The 27999-nt window shown below is 38.0% G+C and overlaps 1 protein-coding gene across 1 annotated transcript in view; it reads left to right on the top strand.

Annotated features, from left to right (window-relative positions):
- CFAP47 (cilia and flagella associated protein 47) overlaps positions 1-27999 on the top strand; it is a 369488-nt gene that overhangs the window by 280933 nt on the left and 60556 nt on the right. The window contains exons 54-57 of the mRNA XM_051827003.2: positions 6092-6203; positions 10694-10798; positions 17682-17838; positions 20394-20492. Coding sequence (XP_051682963.2) covers positions 6092-6203; positions 10694-10798; positions 17682-17838; positions 20394-20492 — 473 coding nt within the window. The remainder of the gene's footprint in view (positions 1-6091; positions 6204-10693; positions 10799-17681; positions 17839-20393; positions 20493-27999) is intronic.

Consider the following 27999-nt stretch of genomic DNA (forward strand, 5'->3'; position numbering starts at 1 on the left):
GGAATAGTCAAACTCTTCTCCAGTTATTTTCAAATTTATAATTAATTATTTTAAGCTGTAGTTGCCCTATTGTTCAGTTTCAAGAATGATGCCATCCATCTACTTTCTCCCTTCTCTGTACATTTACATTTTGGATTTAAAAACTGGAACTAATTTTAAAAGTTTTTTTTACCTTGTCTCATAATACTTGTCATTTTGCATTCAGGCAAACCTTCTATTGAGTTTTCATGTCAGCTATCAAAATCCAAGAGCATTTTGCTATTACTGTTGTTCTTCAGATATTTATTGTTTTCTGGTTTAGGTTCTTTCAATATAACATTACATTCTTATTTCATGCCTTAATACTTTTCCCTCATAGCCCTTATGCTTCTAATGGTCATTTTAAAAGGCCATGGTTTTCGTTTTTATGTGTATGTTTTGATATCTTTCCTATTAGAAACTTTCTAAGATGTTTGTTTGCTCATGTTCAAGTGTGAAGCTACAATGTTAGAAATCTTCACATCATAGGTGAATCTTACTAACCCATTCGTGTTGTTCTATGTGTCGTTTTTCATTGCTGAAAGCAGTATAGCTTTTTCTTTGTTATTGATGAACTTTTGGATTATTTCTATGTTTTATATATAATGGAAAATATTGTTCATAACAACAAATATAAGTCTTCTGTTGCCCAGTTGTGCTGATTGCTATTGTCTGTGTATATGGGAATGCAGTATCAGTTGAATGTAGTAAATATTTATTCAAGTTTAGTAGATAGTCATAAAGACTTATAAACGGCTCGTACCTATTTATACTCCCAATAGCCATCTATGAATTGTAGTTACTTCACATTCTCAAGAACATAGATATTATAATAATTCTAACCATTCCAGTGTTTGTGAAGTACTAGCTCATTGTATCATGAATTTACATGTTCCTCATGCTCATGGGGCTGAGTACTTTATTATATGTTTAAATGTCATTTTAATATAGCTTTTTTAAAATCTCTGTTCACATCTTTTGAACATTTCTCTATTGGTTTGTCTCTGTTGACTAACTGAAAGAGCTTTATTTATTTGGGGAACAAATCATTGTGAATCATATATTACAAATACTTTCTCTAAGACTGTAGGTTCTTTCTTCAATTTCTTAGTGAGGTTTTTAAATGTAAATAAATACTTAATTCTAATGTAGTTTATTTGATTAATATCTTTGTCTTGACCACTTTCTCATATTCCAAGGTCATTAAGATCTTCTATACCATTTCTAGAAAAAAATAAAAATATTTCATGATCTATTTGGAATTGACATCTGAACATGATAGGAAAGATCAGGTAGCAGTAGCAGGGAGTATCCAGCCCAGGATGGTCTGTACTTGCCAAGCAACCACAACAAGGATTCAAAATGCAATAAATCTATAGCAGGCTAATTTTAAGTTGATAACTTTGTGTGACCTGTGGATGTTGTTAGAAATAGCCAAATGAACTCAGCAGAAAAAAACGTTCCCCACCCCTGAGGGTCATTACACTAATTCAGAACCGAAGTGATAGCAGCTTGGACCAGAGTGTTGACAATGAGAAGTGCCCAAGTGGTTTATTTTTGAAGTAGAACGTATACACTTTACTACCTCATAATATGTGAGATATAAGAAAAACAGAAGGGTCTAGATGACACCAAGGTTATCAGCCTAAGCAACTAGAAAAAAGTAGTTAACATTAATTGAGACAGAAAAGACTACCCAAAGAACAGGTGTCTTTTGGGCCTGCACATTTGAGGTACCTATAGGACATGTGAATGATAAGATGTTTGATAAAAATCCTAGAGTGCAGTAGAAACATCCAGGTTGGAGAAACATATCTAGTAGTTCCCAGCCTTGTATTAAATGTAGGTAGAAAAGAGTGGACTAAATAGGACTAGGCATTTGCACTTCTAAGTCAGAGACAACCTTGCTATCATCTATGGTTTGACTTCTGAATTGTTTTTAATTGGTCTCAGGGTGATAGATAGTAGTCACTTAACAAATATTTGATAAAAATGAAGTTAAATTAATTCAGTAATCCCAGGAACTTTTACACAATAGAAGCATCTCTTGCCTTGTGCATTTTAGAGTAAGAGCATTCTTCTTAGGTTCATAATATTTTGTCATCACCTGGATTCTGCATAAACTTTCTAAAAATGTCACTTTGTTTTTGAAAGGGCTTAAAACTCACAAGAAGCTGGACAGACAGCACAGTTCTCACATTCCCTTTTGGTTTTTAAGGTTCTACTACTCGGTTCACATTAAAATTACCTTTTGTTTTGTTTTGTTTTACATTGTCCAGATGGTAATATTATTTTTTGCTATTATATATTAACTAATTTGGAACACTTTTGATGGAAAAAATTTATCATGTCTATGAAGAAATACTTGGATGAGGACAAAAGGGAAGGTAGTAGCATGTTAAATACATAAATTTAATGCTGGCCCTAAATTATATGTACATCGGTAATATTTAGCACATGAATTTACAAATTGCAATATTCATCTTTCATTATTTACAAAATTGGCAATTAAAGAAAATGTCTAGTAGATTTAATTGATTTTTTTCTATGCACAATGAATCAACCACCTCTTTAGTTTCTTTTTCTCCTTAGTCCACTGGCAATCACAGGTTGTATATAGTTTTCTGCCTTGCTGTATCTTTCCCTGTTTCAAATGTCATCAATTGTTATTAATCTTTTGCAATGAAATTCATTTTTTAAAAAAGATTTATTTGTTTATTTGCGAGGCAGTGTTACGTGTTACAGAGAAAGGGATAGACAAAGAGAGAATCTTCCACCTGTTGGTTCATTCCCCAAATGGCCATAAATGCTGGAGCCAGGAGTCAGGAGTTCTTTTGGGTCCCCCACACATATGCAAGGCCCAAACACTTGGGCTGTCTTCTACTGCTTTCCCAGGCCATCAGCAGGGAGCTGGATCAAAAGAGGAGCAGCCGGGACACAAACCAGCACCCATATGGGATGCTGGTGCTTCTCAATATTTCAGTTTTTTCTTTTTTTTAAGATTTATTTTATTTATTTGAAAGTCAGAGTTACACAGAGAGAGAAGGAGAGGCAGAGAGAGAGAGAGAGAGGTCTTCCATCTGCTGGTTCACTCCCCAACTGGCAGCAACAACTGGAGCTGAGCTGATCAGAAGCCAGGAGCCAGGAGTTTCCTCCGGTCTCCCACGTCGGTGCAGGTACCCAAGAACATGGGCCATCCTCCACTGCCTCCCAGGCACATTAGCAAAGAGCTGGATCGGAAGTGGAGCAGCCAGGACTTGAACTGGTGCCCATATGGAATGCCAGTGCTGCAAGAAAACCATAATTTGGGCTTTAACCTGCTGCACCACAGCACCAACCTCTCAATTTTTTTCTTATAGAAGCACGATCTTCTTGTCTGAGAATATGTTACTCATAATTTTCTGTGGTATTACTTATGCAAAAACTCAAGAAACTGGCTTTATGCAAAACATACATAGTTAATACCTAAAAGTTATAGGTAGCCAGTGATAATTTTATTGCATTTAATTTATTATAACTAATGATATTTTGGTTATTTTCATTGAACTTCTTTTCATATCTACCCAATAAAACAACAAATTTATGATTTACAGAGTTGTTAAATTTGCTATATAAAATTATATATGACTAATATATAATGCTTTCTCTATTCTAGAGTAAATTACAATATACACATATTTTGTAAAATAATCAAGAAAATGTTTCCTCATTTGAATTAATGAACTGAACTCCACTCGGTACATATTGCTAACTTTCTCCATCATAGGACCATGGTATTACAAAAATTAGTATCCACATCTGGTGTAGATTCCATTATTTTTATTACCGATTTGATATCTAAATATGTTCATCTTAATTATTTTGAATTACAAGCCAAAGATAGTGAAAAATGAGCCAAGAAAAATTGTACATAAATAAAATTGTTACATTATGATGTTATGCTTCAATGTTACAGACAGATAATGCAAGGTGACAATTTGGATCCTATATGTCAAAACTCATTAGAAATTATGATTGATGGAGAATTATGAAGTCTTGTTGATTATTCTTTGCTTTAAGCATAAATAGCAGCCATATTTCCCTTGGCATTTCCTCTTCATCAGTTTGGCTCTTGTTAATGACATGGATGGAAACTTCATGAATTTATTACTTTATTATTTCTCCTAGTGTATATTAGCTTTTTTGACTGCATTTAGCAGTTACAAAATAATGGGTAAATATTGCTCCTAAAGCTGGAATACATTTCAACATCCAATATGGAATGACATTTCATTTCAAAAATAAAATAGAGGGTCCGGCACTGTGGCTCAGCGGGTTAATGCCCTGGCCTGAAGCACAGGCATCCCATATGGGCGCCAGTTCTAGTCCCGGCTGCTCCTCCTCTGATCCAGCTCTCTGCTATGGCCTGGGAAAGCAGTAGAAGATGGCCCAAGTCCTTGGGCCCCTGCACCCACACAGGAGACCCAGAAGAAGCTCCGGGCTCCTGGCTTCACATCGGCACAGCTCCGGCCTTTGCGGCCAATTGGGGAGTGAACCATTGTATGGAAGACCTCTCTCTCTCTCTCTCTCTCTCTGCCTCTCCTCTCTCTGTGTAACTCTGACTTTCAAATAAATAAATACATCTTTAAAAAAATAAAATAGAAAATCAAGATTATTTAATTTAGCACAATGTCATTGGTTTCTTACATGATTATTTTTATATTGCAACTTATAAATTTCATTATATCAGTTTCCTAAGGTTGTCATATCAAATACTATAAACTAGGTGGCTTAGGACAACATAAATTTTTTGACTGGGGCCTGCATTCTGCTCCACTTCTGATCCAGCTCACTGCTAATGTGCCTGGGAAAACAGCATAAAATGGCCCAAGTGCTTGGGGCCCTGCACCCATGTTGGAGATCCAGAAGAAGCTCCTGGCTCCTGGCTTTGGCCCAGTTCAGCCCCAGCCATTGCAGCCCTTTGGGGAGTGAACCAGTGGATGGAAGTGGATGGAAGGTCTCTCTCTCTCTCTCTCTCTCTCTGTCTCTGTCTCTTCATCTCTCCCTGTAACTCTGCCTTTCAAATAAATAAATGAATCTTTAAAAATAAATAAATGTATTGACTAATGTCCCTGGAGGCTAGAAGTCCAAAATCAAGTTGCAAACTGGGCTGTTCTTTTGTTGAAACCTGTAAAGGAAAATCATCTTAGCTTCCTTTAGCATCTGGGGGTTACCAGTAATCCTTGACGTGAAGATACATCACTCCAGTCTGGACTTCCATTATTTTATTTGTCTTCACATGCTCTTTTTATTTATTTCTTTTTTTTTTTGAAATATTTTATTTATTTGAGAAACAAAGTTACAGAGAGAGGGAGACAGAGGTCTTCTATTTGCTGGTTCACTCCCCAAATGACCACAACAACTGGAGCTGGGCCTGCCTATCTGATGCCAGGGACCAAGAGTTTCCTCTAGGTCTCCCACGCAGGTGCAGGGACCCAAGAACTTGGAACAGCATCTACTACTTTCCCAGGCCTTAACAGAGAGCAGGATCAGAAGTGGAGCAGCCAGGACTCAAACCAGTGCCCATATGGGATGCCAGCATTGCAGGTTGCAGCTTTACCTGCTACGCCACAGCGCCAGCCCCCATACAGTCTTTTTCTAAGGATTACAGATTGTATTGGATTATGTGCCAGCGTATGCCACTGTGAATTTATCTTAACTACTTACGTGTATTCCAGATAACAAATAATATCACATACTGGAGATATTCAGATTTAAAGTTTCAGCTTAACTTTTTGTATGTAGTGTTATATAACATTATTAGACATTTTGACTAGTTGACATAGATAATAGGTGGACAGCATTGTTATTTTTAATAACTTTGCAATATTTACTTCTGAATGACATTTGATCATTATACAATGTATACATGAATCAAAAATTACATTGTACCCACAAATATATCCAATTATTATGTGTCAACATGTCTTTTGTAAGGATATAATTCAACCCATAATGGTTACTAACTCCATGGAATTATCATTGAACAAATATATGAGTGCCACCAACTTACCACATTTCTTTTTCTTCCCAGGTATGTCACTCAGATCATTCCCTTAGAAAATCCTACATATGAAACTTTAGAATTGCATGCAACAAACAGTAATCCTAGAAATTTTATCCTGGATATTAATGAAAGTTCATCAGTAAGTACATTCAGAAAGCCGTGAAATGCCCTGTACCATAGAATTTTCCAATTCTGATTTGGAGACACTGGTAGAGCATTATTATTTTAAATATTCATAAGCTTTCAAATTCCTAAAATTTAAAAATAGATTTTCTCTTTTATATACTTCTCCTTCAATTTTAATTTATCATTAAAATGTTATATTAATACAACTTTTGAATATATATATGCTAGAGTCATATTTGTTATGACTGAATTCTAGATAAATTCTGTTTTATATATGACCAGTTTAGCCATTGGTTTTTTTTTAATATTTTATTTATTTCCTTGAGAGGTAGAGTTACAGACAGTGAGAGGAAGAGACGGAGAAAGAAGTCTTCCATCTGCTGGTTCACTCCCCAAATGGCCACAACGGCCGGAGCTGAGCTGATCCAAAGCCAGGAGCCAGAAGTTTCTTCCTGATCTGCCACATGGGTGCAGGAGTCCATGTACTTGGGCCATCTTCTGCTTTCCCAGGCCGTAGCAGAGAGCTGGACTGGAAGAGGAACAGCCGGGACTAGAACCGGTGCCCATATGGGATGCCGGCACAGCAGGCAGTGGCTTTACCTACTATGCTGCAGCAGTGGCCCCACCATTATTATTATTATTATTATTATTTTGACAGGCAGAGTGGATAGTGAGAGAGAGAAACAGAGAGAAAGGTCTTCCTTTTGCCGTTGGTTCACCCTCCAATGGCCGCCACGGCTGGCGCACCGTGCTGATCCGAAAGCAGGAGCCAGGTGCTTCTCCTGGTCTCCCATGGGGTGCAGGGCCCAAGCACTTGGGCCATCCTTCACTGCCTTCCCAGGCCACAGCAGAGAGCTGGACTGGAAGAGGGGCAACCGGGACAGAATCCGGCGCCCCAACCAGTACTAGAACCTGGTGTGCCGGCGCCGCTAGGTGGAGGATTAGCCTAGTGAGCCGCGGTGCCGGCCCACCATTGGTTTTTGTAATAATTTCCTATTAATATGATTTTGAGTCCACAGTTTTTATATATTTCTAAAGTTCCAAGAGACCAGTTCTACTCTAGTCCTTCCTGAGTTCTAGCCTCTCCCACCACGTATACTTCCAAACAGAGCAGTGTTCCTTTCTGCTCCTTTCTCTGCCCCATTTTCTCATTCCTGGCGTGTGGCAAAGCCCAGTTAGTTGATGGGTCCAAATCACTTTTCTTCTTCTTCCAAGTTACAAAGCAAAATCCTAAACGTATCATGGCCATCTGTGTTTCCAAAGCATAGCACACCAATTATTTATAGTGAATATGAAACCAGATATTTTTTGGTAAACTTCAAGATGATAATTATCATAAATTATTTTCAGCTTGAAGTCTGCTAGCAGACATGGTATTTAAATAAATTTATTTAAATTCAAATAAATGGCTTTTACTATTTGCCATTTAATGATTGCTTAACAAATTTTTCATAAAATCATATTATTTACTTACATTATTTAGTATCCACCTGAATTCAAGTTTCCTCAACTGTTTCATGATAATCTTTCCCTCTTGAACTAGGATTTTGTGCAAACTCATTGAAATTGTCTATCATCATACTTGCTTGTTACGTAATACTTTTAAGTTGCAAAATGATCCCGTATTAAGCATATTAAATATATCCCATTATACTAAACCAGTAGTTACGTTTAAATTCCTACCAAGGATGTTTACCATTCTGTCCTTGAAACCATGGGAGATACAGTCTTTAATGAATTTCGGTGAGTTTTAGGTAGAAATAATTTTAATTGAATTACTACTTAATGGACTCCACTACTTGAATCTTTTTCACACACTTCATCCAAATGCATATAGAAGAGGAATTTGAGGGCCAGTGCCATGGCTCAATAGGCTAATCCTCTGCCTGTGGCACCGGCACTCCGGGTTTCTAGTTCTGGTTGGGAGGCCGGATTCTGTCCCGATTGCTCCTCTTCCAGTCCAGCTCTCTGCTGTGGCTAGGGAGTGCAGTGGAGGATGGCCCAAGTCCTTGGGCCCTGCACTTGCATGGTAGAGCAGGAGAAGCACCTGGCTCCTGGCTTCAGATCAGCATGGTGCGCTGGCTGCAACGGCCATTGGGGGGTGAACCAATGGAAAAGGAAGACCTTTCTCTCTGTCTCTCTCTCTCACTGTCCACTCTGCCTGTCAAAAAGGAAAAAAAAAAGAGAAATTTGAGGCCAGGAAAGGTAAAATATTTAAACTGTGTGATTAGTAGTAGGAGATCTAAAATTAAAATCCAAGTTAATAAAATATGTTATATATGTCATATATATAATATCTTTCCAGTGAAACAGTTTTATTCCTTCTCTGTGGTACATAGATAAAGTGGTGATCTTTCTTTCTCTGTCTCTTTATATATATAAGGAAAAATATTTCTATCTAGAAATAATATATATAAAGATATATATATAAAGTTAGGGAAAGATATCTATCTAGAAATAATATATTCTTGTATATCTCTGTAGAGAGAATAAACTTTTTCGTAGTTTCTAGGTTGAAAGAATATATAAAATACTATTTCCTTATTTTTATTTTATGTTTGGCTAAATCTAATATCCTCACACTCCTAAAGTATGCAAAAGTACTTTAAAAAGTGTGTCAAAACTTTAATTAAAATATTTTTAATTTGGTTCAAAAAATTTTTGAAATCCATGCATAGTCTTTTTGTGTTTTTTTATATTTATTTATTTATTTGAAAGGTACAGTTACACAGAGGCAGAGACAGAGAGACAGAGAGAAGTCTTCCTTCAGCTGGTTCACTCCCCATCTGGCTGCCAGGGCCAGAGCTGAGCCAAAGCCAGGAACCAGGAGCGTCTCCCAGGTCTCCCATGTGGGCACAGGGGCCCAAAGGCCTGGACCATATTCCACTGCTTTCCCAGGCCAGAGCAGAGAGCGGAATTGGAAGTAGAACAGCCATGACTCAAACTGGTGCCCTTATGGGATGCCGGCACTACAGGTGGCAGCTTTACCCACTATGCCACAGCACCAGCCCCATATTTTTTTTTTCATAATGTGTATTTCCATGAATTATTTTTAAGTTTTCTTATATATTAGCTTATTAGCCTGGAACACTTGAAATAACAAAGAGGAAGCTAGTCTGAGATTACAATATTTGCTATAGATAAATCACACATATATAATGCTGAAATAATACTGTTCTCCATATAGAATTAAATTTACATTTGCATTTCATAATCAGAGTTTATTCAGCACAAAGTGCTATATTCTGCAAAGACTGAATGAAACTGTTAAGCTGCAAGTTTGTCACTTCAAGAGTTATCTGGCAGCCAGCACGCTGGCTCACTAGGCTAATCCTCTGCCTGCAGTGCTGGCACCCTGGATTCTAGTCCCGGTTGGGGCACCAGATTCTGTCCTGGTTGCTCTTCCAGTCCAGCTCTCTGCTGAGGCCCATGAAGGCAGTGGAGGATGGCCCAAGTGCTTGGGCCCTGCACCCGCATGAGAGACCAGGAGGAAGCACCTGGCTCCTGGCTTCGGATTGGTGTAGCGCGCCGGCCGTAGTGGCCATTTTGGGGGTGAACCAACAGAAGGAAGACCTTTCTCTCTGTCTCTCTCTCTCACTGTCTAACTCTGCCTGTTTAAAAAAAAAGAGTTATCTGGCAAAAAGTATTAGCAGACAATAATTGGCTTGCTTTTGGACACCTATAATTCATCCTATAATTCTTTTTTTTTTAAGATGTATTTTTTTATTTGAAAGTCAGAGTTACAGAGAGGCAGAAGCAGAGGCAGAGAGAGAGAAGTCTTTGATCCACTAATTCACTCCCCAAATGGCTGCAACAGCCAGAGTTGTGCCGATCCAAACCCAGGAGCCAGGGCCTCTCCCTCTCTTTGTAACTCTACCTCTCAAATAAATAAGGAAATCTTTAAAAAAAAAATCTGAAGCCCTTACTATATTGTGATGGAGTCATTGACTTCTTTCACAACCTGTAAAGAGGTAATTCAATATAATAATGTACATAACTCAACTTACTCCAAGTCATACCTAGAATGAACATATTCTTAGACAAAGAGGAAAATTTCATTGCATAGCCAAGAAGCATGTCTTATATCTAGGCGTAGAAGCAGTTCATTTGGTTTAACATTGCCACAGCTACAAGTTAAGTCTCTGTTGGTTTAACATACACCATGAAATGGGCATTAAACTATGGGTTCTTAAATAAAATGAATGTCTGTTATTAGGGGTGCTAACACAGCTTTAAACATTAATCATGACTTTCTTTTATGCAGTGATGCCATGTAGTCCTTGTTAGGGAGGAAACATGTGATGAGCATCACTAAACCTTGTTTACCATGGATTCTCTCACCAATACTCATGAAGCAGGAATACTGAGAACAAATAATGTGTTCAAGATGACATTTTCATCACACAAACATCACTCATGCATAGATCTAGCACTAAAGGATTCTGCCTCAAACCAAAGTGTTTATTTTTGTTTCTCTTTTGCTTTTTTTCTGAATTTGCACAGGTGACTTTACCTCCTCACTCCAACAAAAAGCTAACTGTTTACTTTTGTCCTGCTGCACTTGGCAGAGCTGGTCATCAAGCTTGTATCAATTTCCACTGTAAACAGGTAAGATAGAGTATTGTTGAACCAAGTGAAGTTAATGAAATTTAAAAATCAATACGTAAATGTATTTAAATCATCCACATGACATATTTTACAATGAAAATAAGTTCATTGTCAAATGTTAATTAAGTGAACTTTTAAAATGCAAAATACATTATGCATATGCAGCCATCTAAAAATCTATTTTTAAATCTTTAAATGGCTTATATAAAGTAGAATATATACCCAGAATTAAAATATAGATTTTTTTACATTTAACACAAATGTCAAATTGCAGGCATATATGTTTATTTTCTGACTTGAGTTTTACTACACAACTCGCAGTGATCTTAATCATAAAAATGTAGAGTGTATCCTTGCAAATGTTGTGCAATTTTTTCCATCCCATCTCATCTGTTCAGTGTTCCTGAATGATAATCTTATTTTAATATGTTTATTATTTTTTAAAGATTTATTTATTTTACTTGAAAGTCAGAGTTACAAAGAGGCAGAGGGAGAGAGAAAAGAGAAAGAGGTCTTCTTCCACTGGTTCACTTCCCAAATGGCCACAATGGCCAGAGCTGGGCTGATCCAAAGCCAGGAGCCAGGAGCTTCCTCCAGGTCTCCTATGTGGGTGCAGAGGCCCAAGGACCTGGGCCGTCTTCTACTGCTTTTCCAGAGCAGAGAGCTGGATCGAAAGTGGAGCAGCCAGGAGTCGATCTGGCGCCCATATGAGATGCCAGCACTGCAGGCAGCAGCTTTACCAGCTACGCCACAGTGCCGGCCCCAGTATTTTAATATATTTAATCATTTTTCTACATCTCCAAATATACTACATGCTATTCAAGAATTATTTCAATTCATTCTTACTAAAATTCTATAAAGAAAATGTTGTTGTCAATTATGGATCATGGATCATGGATCTGAAACACTTAGAAATTAAGATTGGGCTACTAGCAAAAAGTTGAGCTGGGACCTGAACCTAGAACATCTGGCTTTAACTCATCTTCATGGCTGCTTTTCACAACTCCAATTTGCCAAGTGATGGTAACACTCTTACTGCCAATGAAAAATTTGTGTAACTTCTTACATTTATTATTATTTTTCACTTCCCCTAATTCCTTTGGGGAAGAAAATAACTAGAGGCAGGTACTTAATGTTCTAGGGAATACCAAAGAGCTCATAAAAGCCTGATATTTGAGGGACAGAGAAATAAATATAATGCAGGGGTGTGGGGAGCAACCCGGACTAGACTAAGTTACTGGAATTAAGACTTATTCTGTGTATCTGCTCTCCCACAATATGGCGCTGGGAGAGAAGAAAACAGCTTCTACGCAGCTGCCTCCAGTTCAACCAATAAACTGTAGGACTTGCTCCTGATTGGAGGAGAGCAGCGTACTCGGCATGTGGGCAGCCGAGTTGGGATTGGCAGAGGAGGACTATAAAGGAGGAGAGAGACGGCATGCACCAGGAACATCTAAGAGGAACATCTAAGGGGAACACCTGTGCAGCCCCCAGAGAGCCGGCTGGCGGTGTGCCGCTCTCCTGCGGAAGTGGGGAATGTGGCAGGGGGAACCGCCCTTCCACGGAGGTGGAAGGGACAGTAGCCAACCTGGGAAGAACCAGCAGCAAACCTGGGAAGGGCCGAGCAGATGAAAGAACAGCGCAGGGTCCTGTGTCGTTCCTCCACGAAGAGGGGGAGCGACATAATGGTGCCGTGACTCGGATATGAAGCCTAGGCAGGGTTTAGTGTCGTTCCCCCATGAAGACGGGGAGCGACATAATGGTGCCGTGACTCGGATAGGAAACCTAGGACGGATAGGAAACCTAGGATGGATAGGAAACCTAGGACGGATAGGAAACTTAGGAGGGAAGAAACGGGAAGAAGTGGAAAATATCAGAGAGAGAGACTAGCAAACAGCCTAGGGAAAAGCCGGACGAAAAAGGTGCCGGAAGAAGCTATTGAAAGCCTAGGCATAGACTCGGATACGGACTACGGGGGGAAGCTGGGAGAAATCTCTAAGGTCGAAAGCGAAAGTGAAAGCTAGAACAAACAGACTCGGATGCGGACTGTGGGGAGAGGCCAGGAGAAATGAGGGAGGAGTATTGTTGGAGGAAAGCTTGGGGAAACATACCGGGTAGAGAAAAATGTTAGGGAAATTGAAGCCGCGGGGGGCAGGCCGAGGCGGAAACGAAAGCCACTTTGGGATTCTCAAGTTAGCCCGGGAATAGGGGGCGAAAAGTTAAAACCAGAAGCGGAAACGTAAGCCCGGTTGGGATCCGTCTGATTAGCCCGGGGAGCAAAGGACGGGAAGCCAAATCGTGGGGCGGAGACGTGAGCTGGGTTGAATTCGCCAGGTTAGCCCAGGGAACTTGGATTGAATGCTAGTGGCGGAGACGTAAGCTACGCTGTGTGACTCGCGGAAGCCGCTGCCAGGGGGCGTGAATAGATAGGGAACGGGGCTGGCGCGAGGCCGTGGTGCATACGCGAAGGGCGTGGAGACCGCGGAGCGCGCGAAGCCAAGCCGCGCAATCCGCGAAGCCGCGCAGATGAGAGAGGCGCGGGCTGAAGCGGCTCAGAGCCGGAAAGCCGCCGAGAAGCAGCCTCGGGGCGGGCGCCGGGAAGCCGCAGGGATAAGAGAAACAGAAGTTTGGAAGTAAAATGAGAGAAATAGGAATGTTGGCAGACAGAAGTAAAATGGGAGAAATAGGAATGCCCGGAGATAGAGAAATAGAAAGGCCTCCCCACAATACTGCAATGAGAAGGCTTGGATTCGGTCTGCCTGATTAGTGAGGCGATGAGCACCTGCGGGCGGCTAGCAGCTTATGCGCCGCAGGTCACCGAAGACAGGCACGTTATCAACACCAATAAGTCACCCCACAACATGGCAATGAGAGAGCTTGGATTCGGTCTGCCTGATTAGTAAGGCGGTAAGCACCAGCAGGCAGCTCGACCAGAGTATGAGCTGCAGGTCACCGAAGATAGGCACGAATCAACACCAGTAAGTTTCCCCACAATATGGCAATGAGAAGGCTTGGATTCGGTTTGCCTGATTGCTAGGTTTTGTAAGCACCTGCAGGCAGAGCAGAGCATGCGCTGCAGGGCACCGAACACAGGCACGCATCAGCGCCTAAAAACCTCCTCACAACATGGCGAAGAGAGGACCCGGATTCAGTTTGCCTGATTGATAGGACTTGTAAGAACCTGTGGCAACTCTAGCAAGTAGAGCAGAGTGTGTGCCGCGGGACACCGAAGACAGGCGCGTATCAACGCCAAAAAATAAAAAGAAAGGGGGATCTGTGGGGAGCAACCCAGACTAGACTAAGTTACTGGAATTAAGACTTATTCTGTGCATCTGCTCTCCCACAATATGGCGCTGGGAGAGAAGAAAACAGCTTCTACGCAGCTGCCTCCAGTTCAACCAATAAACTGTAGGACTTGCTCCTGATTGGAGGAGAGCAGCGTACTCGGCATGTGGGCAGCCGAGTTGGGATTGGCAGAGGAGGACTATAAAGGAGGAGAGAGACGGCATGCACCAGGAACATCTAAGAGGAACATCTAAGGGGAACACCTGTGCAGCCCCCAGAGAGCCGGCTGGCGGTGTGCCGCTCCCCTGCGGAAGTGGGGAATGTGGCAGGGGGAACCGCCCTTCCACGGAGGTGGAAGGGACAGTAGCCAACCCGGGAAGAACCAGCAGCAAACCCGGGAAGGGCCGAGCAGACGAAAGAACAGCGCAGGGTCCTGTGTCGTTCCTCCACAAAGAGGGGGAGCGACACAGGGGTCCCCAAGTCAGTATAGGGCCTATGGGTGATTGAAATGTCCTCTTTTCAAAAACTATAGTTTGTTTTCTGAAAAATTATCTTTAGGCTGTTAAATTTCCTAGATAACTGACTTACACATGGCTGCAGCATATACTATAGAAGGATGCTTGATTCTCAAAAACGTTAAAGAAAACAAAAGGTAATCTCTTTCATATGGAACAGAAAGTATGATGGAGCTTATTTTCTTATACACAAATCTTTTTAACAAGACTAACCTTTTAAGTGGCTGGTTGATAGCACAATTAGAGCTCCTTCATCTTAATTATTGGGGACAATCTGCTTGCATTTCTGATTCAAATAATATGTATATTTAAGGATAGTCTTGCATGTCAACAGGGCAATTTTCAGCTCTGTGTCTAATAACCTAGAAATTGAATGTTTAATTCCTTATTATCCTCAAAAGAACTCAAACATGTAAATAATCATCTCAAATCTTTTGTGAGTCAGTTGAATACTGTTGCTTGATTTCAGTCACTCCAAGTATCTCCTTCCAAGTTATAGAATATCTAAGGATTCATCTATAGGGAGACTTGAATCAACAATTCATCCATTCAGCTACCAAGTCCAGACCCCGTCAACATTTTCAATATATCTTCCTAACCTTTGTGATTTTTTTTGTCTTCCTTTTCTATCCCTGAATCATTCTGAATAGGCATCTACAAGAGTATTTTTAAAACGAAGGTCTTATAGTTTGTTTTTCTAAATCTAAGGGTTGCAAATAACTTTTTACCATTAGGAAGACACCCATATGGAGTTATGCCCCTCTCTGCATTTAACTGATTAAATGCACACATAACTGACGGATTAATCTTAAATCAACTCACAGCAGTGCTTGTAGGATAAGTTTTACCGTTTCTGATTATGCCTCTTTTCAGAACTGAGAGAAATAGCAATAGTTTATTATCAAATTCATTTGCTTCTGGTTTGGGTCCATATGAAAAGCTCTGCGCTGTAAAAGGCTAATTTTAGGCTAAAGTTATTTGTGCAGATTTTGAATCTTGAAATTACTTGGTCTAGGAGATCATGAATATAAATATTATTAACTCATATTATGCCACTAGAATCTTTTTTTAAGATTTGTTTTTTATTTGAAAGGCAGAGTTACAGAGGCAGAGAGAGAGAAAGAGAGAGGTCTTCCATCTGTTGGTTCACTCCCCAAATGGCCGCAATGGCTGGAGCTAAACTGATCCAAAACCAGGAGCCAGGAGCTTCTTCCAGGTCTCCCACGTGGGTGCAAGGGCCCAAGGAGTTGGGCCATTTTCCACTGCTTTCCCAGGCCACAGCAGAGAGCTGGATGGGAAGCAGAACAGCCGGGACTCGAACTGTTGCTCACATGGGATGCTGGCACCACAGACGGCAGCTTTATCTGCTATGCCACAGTACCAGCCCCGCTACTAGAATCTTTAAGTGAGATCTATTACTGAGCAACAGATTAAGAACAGTAATAAGCAAGTGTGGTAATTGGTAATTCTCTTTGGGCTGAAGCATTCTGTTCTGAGATTTTCTTTCCTGCTTTTCAGATGTTTCATTTTGACTTTCAAATAATCACCCTTGTTCAGTTATAATTGGTTGTGTGACTCATTCCATTTGGAAGTCTGAATAGCAAAACTGAAGGAAGAAACAAAATCAGTCATTTTATAATCCAGGATCAGTCTGTGATTCTCGTAGCCTGTATCTGTGGAAAGTTCTGTTGATTCGCAGAAATCTTCAATCCCTTGGAGCTCTGCTCAGTGTGCAAACCAGATTTCCTATCTTTTGCGTCCACTTGTTTTATCTTTCAGGAGCACCAGAAATGGACCTTTAAAAAAGCTAAAAAAAAAATGGGCTAAAAATTGTTGTTTTTTAAATTCACCTGTTCACTGAGTTGTTTTTTAATTTCCCTCTCTGTAGTCAAGTAGATAAACTAATCAATGGTGGGACAACAGATGGATATCAGTGATCAAGAGTAGTGAGATGTGCTCTAGCATAAAAACTCCAACACTCCAGGCCAATTGAGAACACGTTAAGACACAAACTTCTTTTTCTAGTTTGGCTCATTCCCAGTGGCTTAAAGTAAACTAATGTCATTTCAGTCAGTCAGTTGAGTAGAATCAAGTTAGGACATCATAACTGAAAATGTAGTAAACTTATATTATTATGCTAATAGAATATGTGACTAACAGTAACATAGTTATTTGAAGATAATACGCAAGTAAAACTTGGCTTTTAATCCTGTAAGAGACAGCATTTTATGGATTTCTTGTTACCACACAAAATAAGTTTCCCTCTTTTTATTGGAGTTTAAATAGAAACATTTATATAGTGTGAAGGAGAGTAAACTAGGACATCGTTCAGTTGTTCGTCAGTTTTTCTCTGATATTTTTGCTCACCTACAACATTGGCAAAGTTTTTGGTGGAGAAGTATAAGACAGCTGAAATTGAGTCACGGTTTGTTATACTTTCAAAGGGTTTTTATTCTAATCTAAATATATACAAAGAGAACACTTTCAAACAATTTTTTGAAAATTTTTGAAACTTAAGTAAAAACATTTAATCTCCACAAAATTATTGAGCCATTTGTCCATATTATATGATCACAGGAAATATGCTGCACTAGATGATGGGATAAATATTATGGCATACAGTTGCACATAGTTTTTTGTGAGAGTTTAATATCTGCCTCACCTCCATTGCCTTCTTGTGGTAGTCATCTTAATTTCATTGGAAACTCACCTTACAATTTTGGAAACCTCATGTAGTGTTTGGTATACAAATTTTATACAAATTCATCTTTTAAAAAAGACCTTAAAAAGAAATGCAAGGTTTTCCATTAACATTTCTCCTTTACATTGCTATAAATAACCTTAAATGCATTGAAATACATTGGGTATTTAAATATTGTCATCTACCCTCTTCTTTCCCATGTAAAAAACATATAGAATGATTTCAATAAAATCAAGAGAATTTGAAAAGAAAGGAAAGATAAAACAATGAGTATTAAAGCTTAACAAAGCTTTTCTTATCTGTCTTATTACATTTATTAAATATTGCAAATAAAATATATTCATTCATCATGCATATTTCATGAATGTTTATTTTCAAACAGTTCAAAGAATGGAAAGTATACCTCTCTGGAGTAGGACTGTACCCTAGGACTATGGACATACAAAGAGTAATCACATGCCTTGGTGTTCGTTCATCTCTCGTTATAACTTTCAAAAATCCCACCCTGCAATATGTCACCGTTGACATCATACTAACAAGTATGTTGTTTTTCTTGCTTTTTATATGCTATTTTATAGATAGTGCTCAAACATCTTTTCAGAACATCAAAAGATTTTAGAGGTAGTTGACACTTTGAGATCTATTAGTTCAACAGGATTTTTTTTTTTTTTTTGGACAGGCAGAGTGGACAGTGAGAGAGAGAGAGACAGAGAGAAAGGTCTTCCTTTGCCGCTGGTTCGGCTGGCGCACCGCGCTGATATGATGGCAGGAGCCAGGTGCTTCTCCTGGTCTCCCATGGGGTGCAGGGCCCAAGCACCTGGGCCATCCTCCACTGCACTCCCGGGCCACAGCAGAGAGCTGGCCTGGAAGAGGGGCAACCGGGACAGAATCCGGCGCCCCGACCGGGACTAGAACCTGTTGTGCCAGCGCCGCAAGGCGGAGGATTAGCCTAGTGAGCCGTGGCGCCGGCCTCAACAGGATCATTTTATAACAGAGAAAACCAAACCAAGATGGAGTATGTTGGCTGAAATCATGGTTTAAACATTGTGGAGCCAGAATCAGGATTAGGTAGTTATGTACCAAGTCAGGTTCTTCGGATTTTATATGTAAATCCAAATATGCAATTTGTTGGATTGTAAGATTCTTATGATATTATTCAAATATCACAATGCATATTCCTCAAAAATATATAGGAATTCTAATGTTAGGAATATGTTAGAAATTAGAGTCTAATGTACACATACTACAAATATTTTTAAAGTTAATTAATTAATTAATTTGAAAGGCAGAGTGACAGAAAGTGAGCAACAGAAAAGAGATCTATCCACTGATTCACCCTCCAGATGGCCACAATGGCCTGAGCCAGGCCAAAGCCAGGAGCCCAGAACTCCACCCTGGTCTCCCATGTGGGTGGCAGGGGCCCAAGTACTTGAGCCATCTTCTGCTTCTTTCCCAGGAGCAATAGCAGGCAGACGGATCAGAAGTGGAGCAGCAAGGACTCAAACAAGCACTATGATGTGGGATGCCAATGTCACAACTGGCAACTTACCCACTGCACCACAATCCTGGCCTACATATGACAAATTAAAGGACACATCTCCATTAGATGTTGGTACCTTTGCTAATATAGCTGTATGCCATACCTGCTATTTTGTGTGCTCGTTAATGTCAAGAGTAACCTTAATTCATAGCTTTATCCCTTTCTAAATGAATGTTTCCATTTGTTGATAAAATAGACACCAGCAGTTTATTGAAGAGTAAAGCAAAATAGCACTATGGGAAAAGATGTGCATACAGTTAATGTCATATTTTAATATTATAGATATCAGCTTCCATTTTGAGAGTTGATCAATGTAAACAAAGTGTTGTGACTAATGCTTTTTAGTGTTAATTCTGACCATGATGTTCACCAGCAGTAAAGTACTAACGCACACAATCTAGCATAATTATGATAAGCTAATCACACTTAACAGGACATGGAAATACCTGGTGCAGTTCTTTTCAAATAGTAGAATCAATTTTTGAAAATTTTGTCCCTCGAGGCCCTCTTGAATCTTATCTAAAATACATCCAGAGTTGAAAAAATGTTAATACTAAGGTTGTGATAATCAGTACAAACTGCCAATCAGGGTCAGTATGACTGTTCATAAGAGAAGACATAAACAGTTCTAAGAAAAAGTCCGACAACCTCAATAATATTGCTTCCAAATTCAGAATTCAACTTTTTAAATATTTGAATTAATAAGTAAACACTCTGGGAAGTTTGAATTGCATTTTATATAGAGAAAAATTATAGTATCAAATATACTAATTGTCTCTTTATACTTTAATTAGATTATTTGTTTTAGTTTACTTTGCTCTCCACACAAACTTTCTTTTTTTAATAAGGGAAACTAGAAGAATTATTATAACTAATTTTTAGATAAGTGATCTGAGATGCTACTTGCTTACAAGGACTTTAAATATTTTTACATAAAGTTTAAATACCTTAATATTTAGAACTCCTTTCACATTATTCTTGATTAGTAGCTCCCAAAATTCAGTAAGCAATCCAGGTCCACACTCCCTTATTCTGCTGGGCAGTAAGGCCTTTCACAAGCTATCCCAATGCATATTATCAAAAGACTACATTTTCATAAACACTGATATTGTCCAAAACATTTTTTAAATTATACACCTCTAATAATAAAATTCTCAGCATTCCTTTCAATGTATGTATATTGGTTTTTGAAATGTATACATGTAGCACTATGTATTTCATTATCATGTATTTCATTATCAAGAGAGCTTGTCTCATTTTTACAGAAAGTTATTAAGCTCTACAATCCATTTTTAGATGATAAATTCAAATAGGCTTTCAAAAATGCCAAGATTTTTTGAGTTGACTTTATAATACTTTTAATATTATAGAAAAACACAACAGTGAATATGTTCTTCAAAATGCTATTTAAATTTCATTTCAAAATATACTTCAAAAAATATTTATCAGAGTAATTTTCTACCATAGAGGAATTTTCATTCTATTTCCATCTCCATTGAGTTTTTTTTCTTGAATGTGATACTGAAGTGCAATATCTTTGTATTTTTTAATTAGCTCAGGAAGATTCCAGGCGACTTGCCGTTGATCATTGCTGGGATAGCTTCTTCATTGAGAATTCCGCCTTCAAGCTTAGTACTATGAGTCATATACATGGTACAGGAGTTTTACTTTATGTTATATCATTGTATATACTCTCATATTACATAGATGATGTATGCATCTGTTGTCTTAATTATGCAAATTAACTATTCAATGAAAATTAAATATTCAGTGAAAATTAAATTACAGTATTATAACTTAGAAACAAATTTTAGTTAAGAGGAAAACATGGATTGCATAATATTTATGTGTATTTATTATTCTTGTGTTGTTTTTCATTCCATAGCACACAAGACTTGTTAAATATTTCATTTTGGAATTTTGAATAGTTGAATGGAATGCTATTTAATACTTGTGTGTGAGTTAAGGAAAATTTTGGAATATTATAAATAACTAGTGTGATGAAATACTCATGAAAAATAACTATATCTTTGGAAAGCTAAATATTATTTACAAATTTATTATAAAATGTACATATATTTTTCTTATATATTAACCATTCCATTTGAATATTGATGAATAGGAAGCAAATCTTAGAAATGATGAAATTGCTCAGAAATCTAAATCTCAAAATTATTAATTTGCTTAAAAATAACTTTCTTGAATTACAAAAGCACAATTGTTAATATGATAAAGTATGAATTATCTTAATATAATATAAAAATAAGAATTGAAAATAATAATCACTACTGACGTATCCCAAAAATAGGTTAATGGCTTTCTTTTATTTACTATTGTCATTTATATCACCATCTTCTTTTTTTTAAGGCTTACTTTATTTATCTGAATGACAAATTACAGAGAGAGAAGGAAAGACACAAAGAGAGATCTTCTATCTGCTGGTTCACTTCTCAAATGGCCACAACAGCCGGGGCTGGGCCAGGCCAAAGCCAGGAGCCAAGAGCTTCATCTGGGTCTCCCACGTGGGTGGCAGGGGCCCAAGGACTTAGGCCATCTTCCACTGCCCTACCAAGCAGATTAGCAGGGAGCTGGATCAGAATTTAAGCAGCTGGGACTCCAACTAGTACCCACGTGGGATGCCAGAGTTGCAGGTAATATCTTAACCCACTATGCCACAACTCTGGCCCCAGTGTATCAGCATCTTAAATCTCACTCATTTGTCCCCTTTGATATGACTCCATGATATAGATGTTATTATTCTCACTGAATTGAGAAAGTTGCAATTCAGAAACTTGAAGTTATATAGAATCAAAACAGTTGCTTAATGGCAGAGCTGTACTTCCTTGTGTCTGACTTCAACTTTTGCAACCTTTGCAATGTATTAAAAGCAACAGTAACACAAGAGAAGAAATATAGATGGCCAAAGAATGTTGAAAATATGCTCAGTGTCACCTGTAATCAAATAGTTGTTGATTTAAGCAATGGTCCACTAAGTTTTATTTTTTCTTTGTTTTTTTTTTTATTTTAATGAAACTACCAATGCTAATGTTTCTATGCTGACACTGAAACAAATGTACAGTGCTTAACGGAATAGAAATCACTACATAGTGTCTGAGAAGTGCTTTGTGTAATGTATTTAAAGAAACCAAGGGGGCCAAGCTATAATGTGGCAGGTTGGGCTACAGGCATCCCATGTGAGTGCTAGTTCAGGTCCTGGCTGCTCCTCTTCTGATCCAGCTTCCTGCTGGTGCACCAAGGAAAGCAGTGAAAGATGGCCCAGGTCCTTGGGCCCCTGTGTCCACATGGGAAACCCGAGGTAGGAAGCCAAGGTTCCTGGCTTCTGGTTTGGTCTGCCCCATCCCTGGCCTTTGCAGCTATTTGAGGAGTGAACCAGTGGATGGAGGATTCTCTCTCTCTCCGTTTCTCTCTCTGTGGATCTGCTTTAAAAGAAAGAAATAAACCAAAATTATTATCCTGTAAACCCAGTTACCTTAGCTCTAAGAACACGTATGATAATTATGCTCTTTGTTTTTCACAAAACATAGGAAAAATCCATTCTACTATCATTATGATACAAGTATGTGGATTTTAGTGCATTGAATCCTTTGAGCCCAAACTTCTGTAAATGGCCATTACACTTTTTCTATCATTATAGACACTCCTTTCCTTATGCTTTTCAATTGTATTATCCATCTTCTAGCTTCTATGTACTAGGCAAAGCTATCACCATAGTAAATTAGTCAGTGATTGCTACATTAATACTTTACAGCAAACAACCCACTAATCTCAGTGTCTTATCACCAGAAGCACTTATTTTCTTACTTATGGATATGCTGATAGGGAAACTTTTAGATTTTGTGACAACATAAGGACTGCTGTATATGTTTACTCATTCTAGGACATGCCAAGAATATGTTCTGATTGTGCCTGGACAAAGCACAAAAGAAATGGAAATGCAATATGCCTCTTAATTCTCATCCTGTATAATATTACTGAAATCCACTCTCCATTGGCCAATTTATGTAATGTTTGGTCATGATTAGTAACAATGAAGTTTGGAAATACACTGTACATATCAAATAAAAAAAATCAAAACAAATGTCAGATTACCATTTTTTTGCTGATACATAAAGTTGCTAAATATTCTATGATTTTACACAAAGAATAGAAGGTATAGATTGATATAAAAATCTCAGAAATTTATTAGAGCCATCTCTGAAGACTAATTCACTCATTTATATCACCCTCTCAGGAATTTTCTAAACCTCCATATCCTGAATTTCACATCCACACCATGACATTTCTCACCCTTCTTCGCTGCTCACCATCCCCACCAACCTTATTTAATTGTTCATTGTCTCTTCCCTTTATCATGGAAACTTCAGTTGTTTGTCTCTTTGCCTCCCTGTTGTATTCATATATCTTAGAACAGAATCTTAGCATATAATAGTCTCTAACAAATATTAGATCTTGAGCAAATTGAGCAAGGAACTGTTGGGGTTGCTATGGGTACTGAAGGAAATGTTAGAGAAAATAACTCTTGCTTCATGGACCTTAACATTTTGTGGAGAAGAAGAGATAAAGAACAGATGGATGAAGAGCCATGTAAAAAGCTTTAATTGTTTAGAGAGATTGAGTTAGTGGAGGCTGTTTTCAGGGAAGACATGTAAATATTTGAAAGAAATTAAACAAAAAGTTGAGGTAAAACTGTTACAAGTAGAAAGAGGAGAAATTGCTAAATTTAGATAGGAATTGGCTGAGAATGGTGATGCAGCAGCACAGTGAAGGGTAGGGAAGATTGGAGAAGCTGAGCAGAGAAAAATCAGCAGGAATAGAGCACGTGGGGGCTTTTCTAACCTCACCTACTACAGTCAATCTAGAACACACAACTCTTGGTATTACTACTTCACAATTTTTGTTTTGTAAGTATAAAATTATTCTGAAATAAAATGTTAACAAATAAAATTTTAAAAACACAAAAAAGTTTTAAATAAAATAGTGATATGGCTAAATGTGTATTTTACAAAATAGTAACTCTGTGTGATTATACTGTGGCATGTGATCCTGAAATAAAGGATGAAAATGGTAGAGCTGGTAAGAAATGGTCTGAAATGAGATATGTTTTGATGGCTTTGTTATCAGTATTTACCGATATTCTGGTAATTTGCAGTAAGGGGAACAAAAAAAGAAGCAAGTTTGACCCTTACGTTTTTGGCAAGATAAAACTAGGTAACTAATGATGCCAGTAACTGAGAAAGAGAAATCTTTCGGGAAAAAAATTAGCATGAAGACGAAGGGGCAACTCTATGTAGAGTAATATCTATTCTGAGAAACTAGATATCCATGTGCAGAAGAAAAATGTAGTTGTAACTCAGGAGACAGTTTAGAGTTGAAAAGCCTAAAAATCAATGACCAGGAAGATAATGTAACCAGAGCAGAGACATGGCTATTGAACCTAGGGCAAAAACAAGAAGAACTTTCTAATTTTTTTTTTAATATTTATTTTATTTATTTGAAAGACAGAGTTACAGAGAGAGGTAGAGACAGAGAGAGAGAGATCTTCCATCCACTGGTTCACTCCCCAGATGGTCGAAATGGCTGGAGCCGAGCAGATCCAAAGCCAGGAGCCAGAAGCTTTTCCCAGATCTCCCATTTGGGTGCAGGGGCCCAAGCACTTGGGCCATTTTCCACTGTTTTCCTAGGCCACAGCAGAGAGCCGGATCAGAAGTGGAGCAGCCGGGTCTCGAACCGGCACCCACATGGGATGCTGGCACTGGAGGCAGTGTCTTTACCCACCATGCCACTGTGCCGGCCCCTCTGGGAAGTTATAAATAAGAATCTTTAAATTAGAACTAAAAAAATTCTGTCGCTATCTGATTAGATTAATACCATTCATAGTAAGAGTTCTTATAGAACTGTTGGATTTTGGAAGTTAATCCAATTTAATTGCTAAGTTTAGAATATTTTCTTATTCTTTAAAAATTGGGGGGGGGGTGTGGAGGAGAGGGCTGGCACTTGGTACAGCAGGTTAATACCTTGGCCTGTAGCGCCGGTATCCCATATGGGCGCCAGTTCAGGACCTGGCTGCTCCACTTCTGCTCCAGCTCTCTGCTGTAGCCTGGGAAAGCAGCAGAAGATGGCCCAAGTTCTTGGGCCCCTGCACCCATGTGGGAGACCTGGAGGAAGCTCCTCACTCCTGGCTCCTGGCTCCTGGCTTCAGATCGGTGCAGCTCCGGCCCTTGCGGCCAATTGGGGAGTGAACCATCGGATGGAAGACCTCTCTCTCTCTGCCTCTCCTCTCTCTATGTAACTCTGACTTTCAAATAAATAAATAAATCTTAAAAATAAAATAAAAATTGGAATATTTTTCCTAGGTTTCAAAAATTACATAAGAAAAGCTTAGAATAAAGTTAAAATTATATCTATTTTTTACTAGTTTGGGAACCAAACAGGATATGAGTTAGGGAGAGAGATTTTGAAAAATAAAATATATCCTTTCTAATTTTATTGGTATAATGATATCTTTGTTATGCTGGGATCAAATAGCAAAATGCCTCTCTTGAAGGAAACAATAAAATATGCCTAAAAAATAGGGCACTTATCAACACTGATAAGACATAGAAGAAATAAGAACATCCATATTCAGAAGACATAGAAGAAATAAGAACAAAAAGATCACTGGAATATAAAACAGCATCAAGAAAAAGAAATAATAAAGAAAGCTTGGAGTGATAGTAAATATGTGACAGCATTAGCATGTTTGTGTTATTTTTGAGAAACATGATTTTTTAGACTTAGTATTTTCATTTTAATTTTTAGAGTCTGATAAGCTAAAGTATGTTCTAAACCAGGCATTGTTACTTGTCTGGCACATTCTAAAAAAAAAAAAAAAAACAAACAAGAATTATTCTTTTATGCTATACAAACATTAAATTTCACATAATATTTCATTTTTATTGAAAAAATACAATCTGAACCTCCAATTCCAGATAAACATTTATTTTCAGTTAATGAGATTCATTATAATATTCTATCATCTCTAATTTGTATTAATTTAAAGTAAAAAAATGTAGAAAACACAAAGTATGTGTGATAAGAAGAGTTTAAAATGAAAATCATTTTGACTCTGTCAAATGTAATTGGAGCTCTAATTTATAAAGCAAAAATTCAACTACACCTGAACTAAAATTTTTACCTTTTTTTCTTTTAGCTGACATGTCAACATATATTTAAGTTTAAAAGTAAGATCAAATAGATATGACTTGTGATATTTCTATGAGTAGTTAGAAAATAACTGTCTACTGTCACCATCTCTTGGTAAAGTCAAAATGTAATCTTATAGAGATTAAATTTACATTTTTCTGTTATCTCATAAAGGGAAAAAGATGAATGCATTTTATAAAAATATTCATTTTTGGATTTCCCTGTTTTGATAGGGCACAACTACTCATTACTTTTTGCCACTTTCATTCTTCTAAATTCTGTTAGTTGTAGTGGATGGAGGTAGGAAATACATTCTCCCCATTCTACATTTCTGTTTTTAGACCATTCTCCTAAAAAAATTCTGGGTCTGGTGTCTATGCCATTTAACGAAATAGCTCAGGTTCCAACACTATATTTGTTAAAATCCTTGCTGACTTTGATATCCCCATAGCTGATTTTTTCCATAACTGGCTTGCTTTCCCCCAGTTATCATATTCTTTATTCAACCTTAGCCATGCCAATGTTCATACTCCAGACTAAGCCATTTCCAATAACCTCAATTGCTCTATAACCTCAATTTCAAGAATCCTATTCCCTTACTGCCACCTCCTGTCTTTCAAATGAATTCCCTGTAGCATTCTCTTCTGGCAATTGTTCAAAACTTATCCTTCTCATGTTTTCACTTTACCACATCACTTCGCTGGTCCATAGTGCACACTCTCATCTCCATTGCTTTCCTCCCTAGCCCTTCCTCAGCCTTACTTGACACATGACACACTTGTCAGTAGCAAACATTTGAAGTAGCCTTGTAAAATTTCAGGAAAAAGTCTAAGTTGAATAAAGAACCTAATGGAAATTATAGAACTTATTAAATACAATAAGTTAAATAAACTTCTTATTGGATGGATTCAAGAATGGAAAGGAGGTGACTGATTCAGTGAAGGTAAAGACAGATCAACAGCATTTACATAATGTAAACAACAGGAAAAACATAGACTTTTAAAACTTGAACAGAGTTCCAGAGGTTTGTAAGAAAATAACAGTGAACTAACATTTGTACTGTCGGAGTTCCAGAGGGAAAGGAGAGAGTAGGCCTGAAAAATTACTTAAAGAAATAATGTCTGAAAACTTGCTGAACTTGATAAAATATATAACCCTTCAGATTCAAGACACTGAGTAAACTCCAGTCTGTTTAAAGCAAAAGAAATCCATGGCAAGACACATCATCATTAACTTCTGAAAACTAACAACAAACAATCCTTGAAAGCAGCCAGACAGAAATAGTACATTACTTATACAGAAGCACTGATTCAAATGGCAGGATATTTCTCATCTAAAACCACGGAGGCCAGAAAGAAGTGGCACACATTTTTCAAGTACTGAAAATAAATAACTGTAAACTGTGAATTCTGTATCCAGATAATATATCCTTTAAGAATGAAGGAAAAATGTACAGACATTCTCAGACAAAGGAAAAAAAGTCAATTTATTACCGGCAAACTAGCCCTTAAAGAATTGCTAAAGAATGTTCTCTAAAGAAATAGGAAATAATACAATAAGAAAGATTGGAACTTCAGAAAGGAAATAACATCAGCATGGATAAAAATAAGGACTAATATAATAGACTATACTGCTTCTCTGGAGTCTCTTAAATAATTGATGCTTGAACTAAAAATGACAGCACTCTGCGACATTATATATGTTTGTGTGTGTGTATATATAGAGAGAGATAAAAGTTTTAAGACTGTTGTATTTAATGTGTAAAGAGTATAACATGATCTAAATGGAAGTAAAGTGTATTGACTGTATTTTCCTATTTTCTGTGTTCTTGAATGCCCTGGAGTCTGAGGCCTTAGAGGAAGGATGGTTATCAGGTAGAAGGGGCAGGGCGTTTGAAGTGCAGATACTGGGCTGCACCTGGAAGGTTATAGGGATGACTTTGCGATGCAGATGCTGG

The sequence above is a fragment of the Oryctolagus cuniculus genome, chromosome X (assembly GCF_964237555.1).
Source record: "Oryctolagus cuniculus chromosome X, mOryCun1.1, whole genome shotgun sequence".
NCBI lineage: Eukaryota > Metazoa > Chordata > Mammalia > Lagomorpha > Leporidae > Oryctolagus > Oryctolagus cuniculus.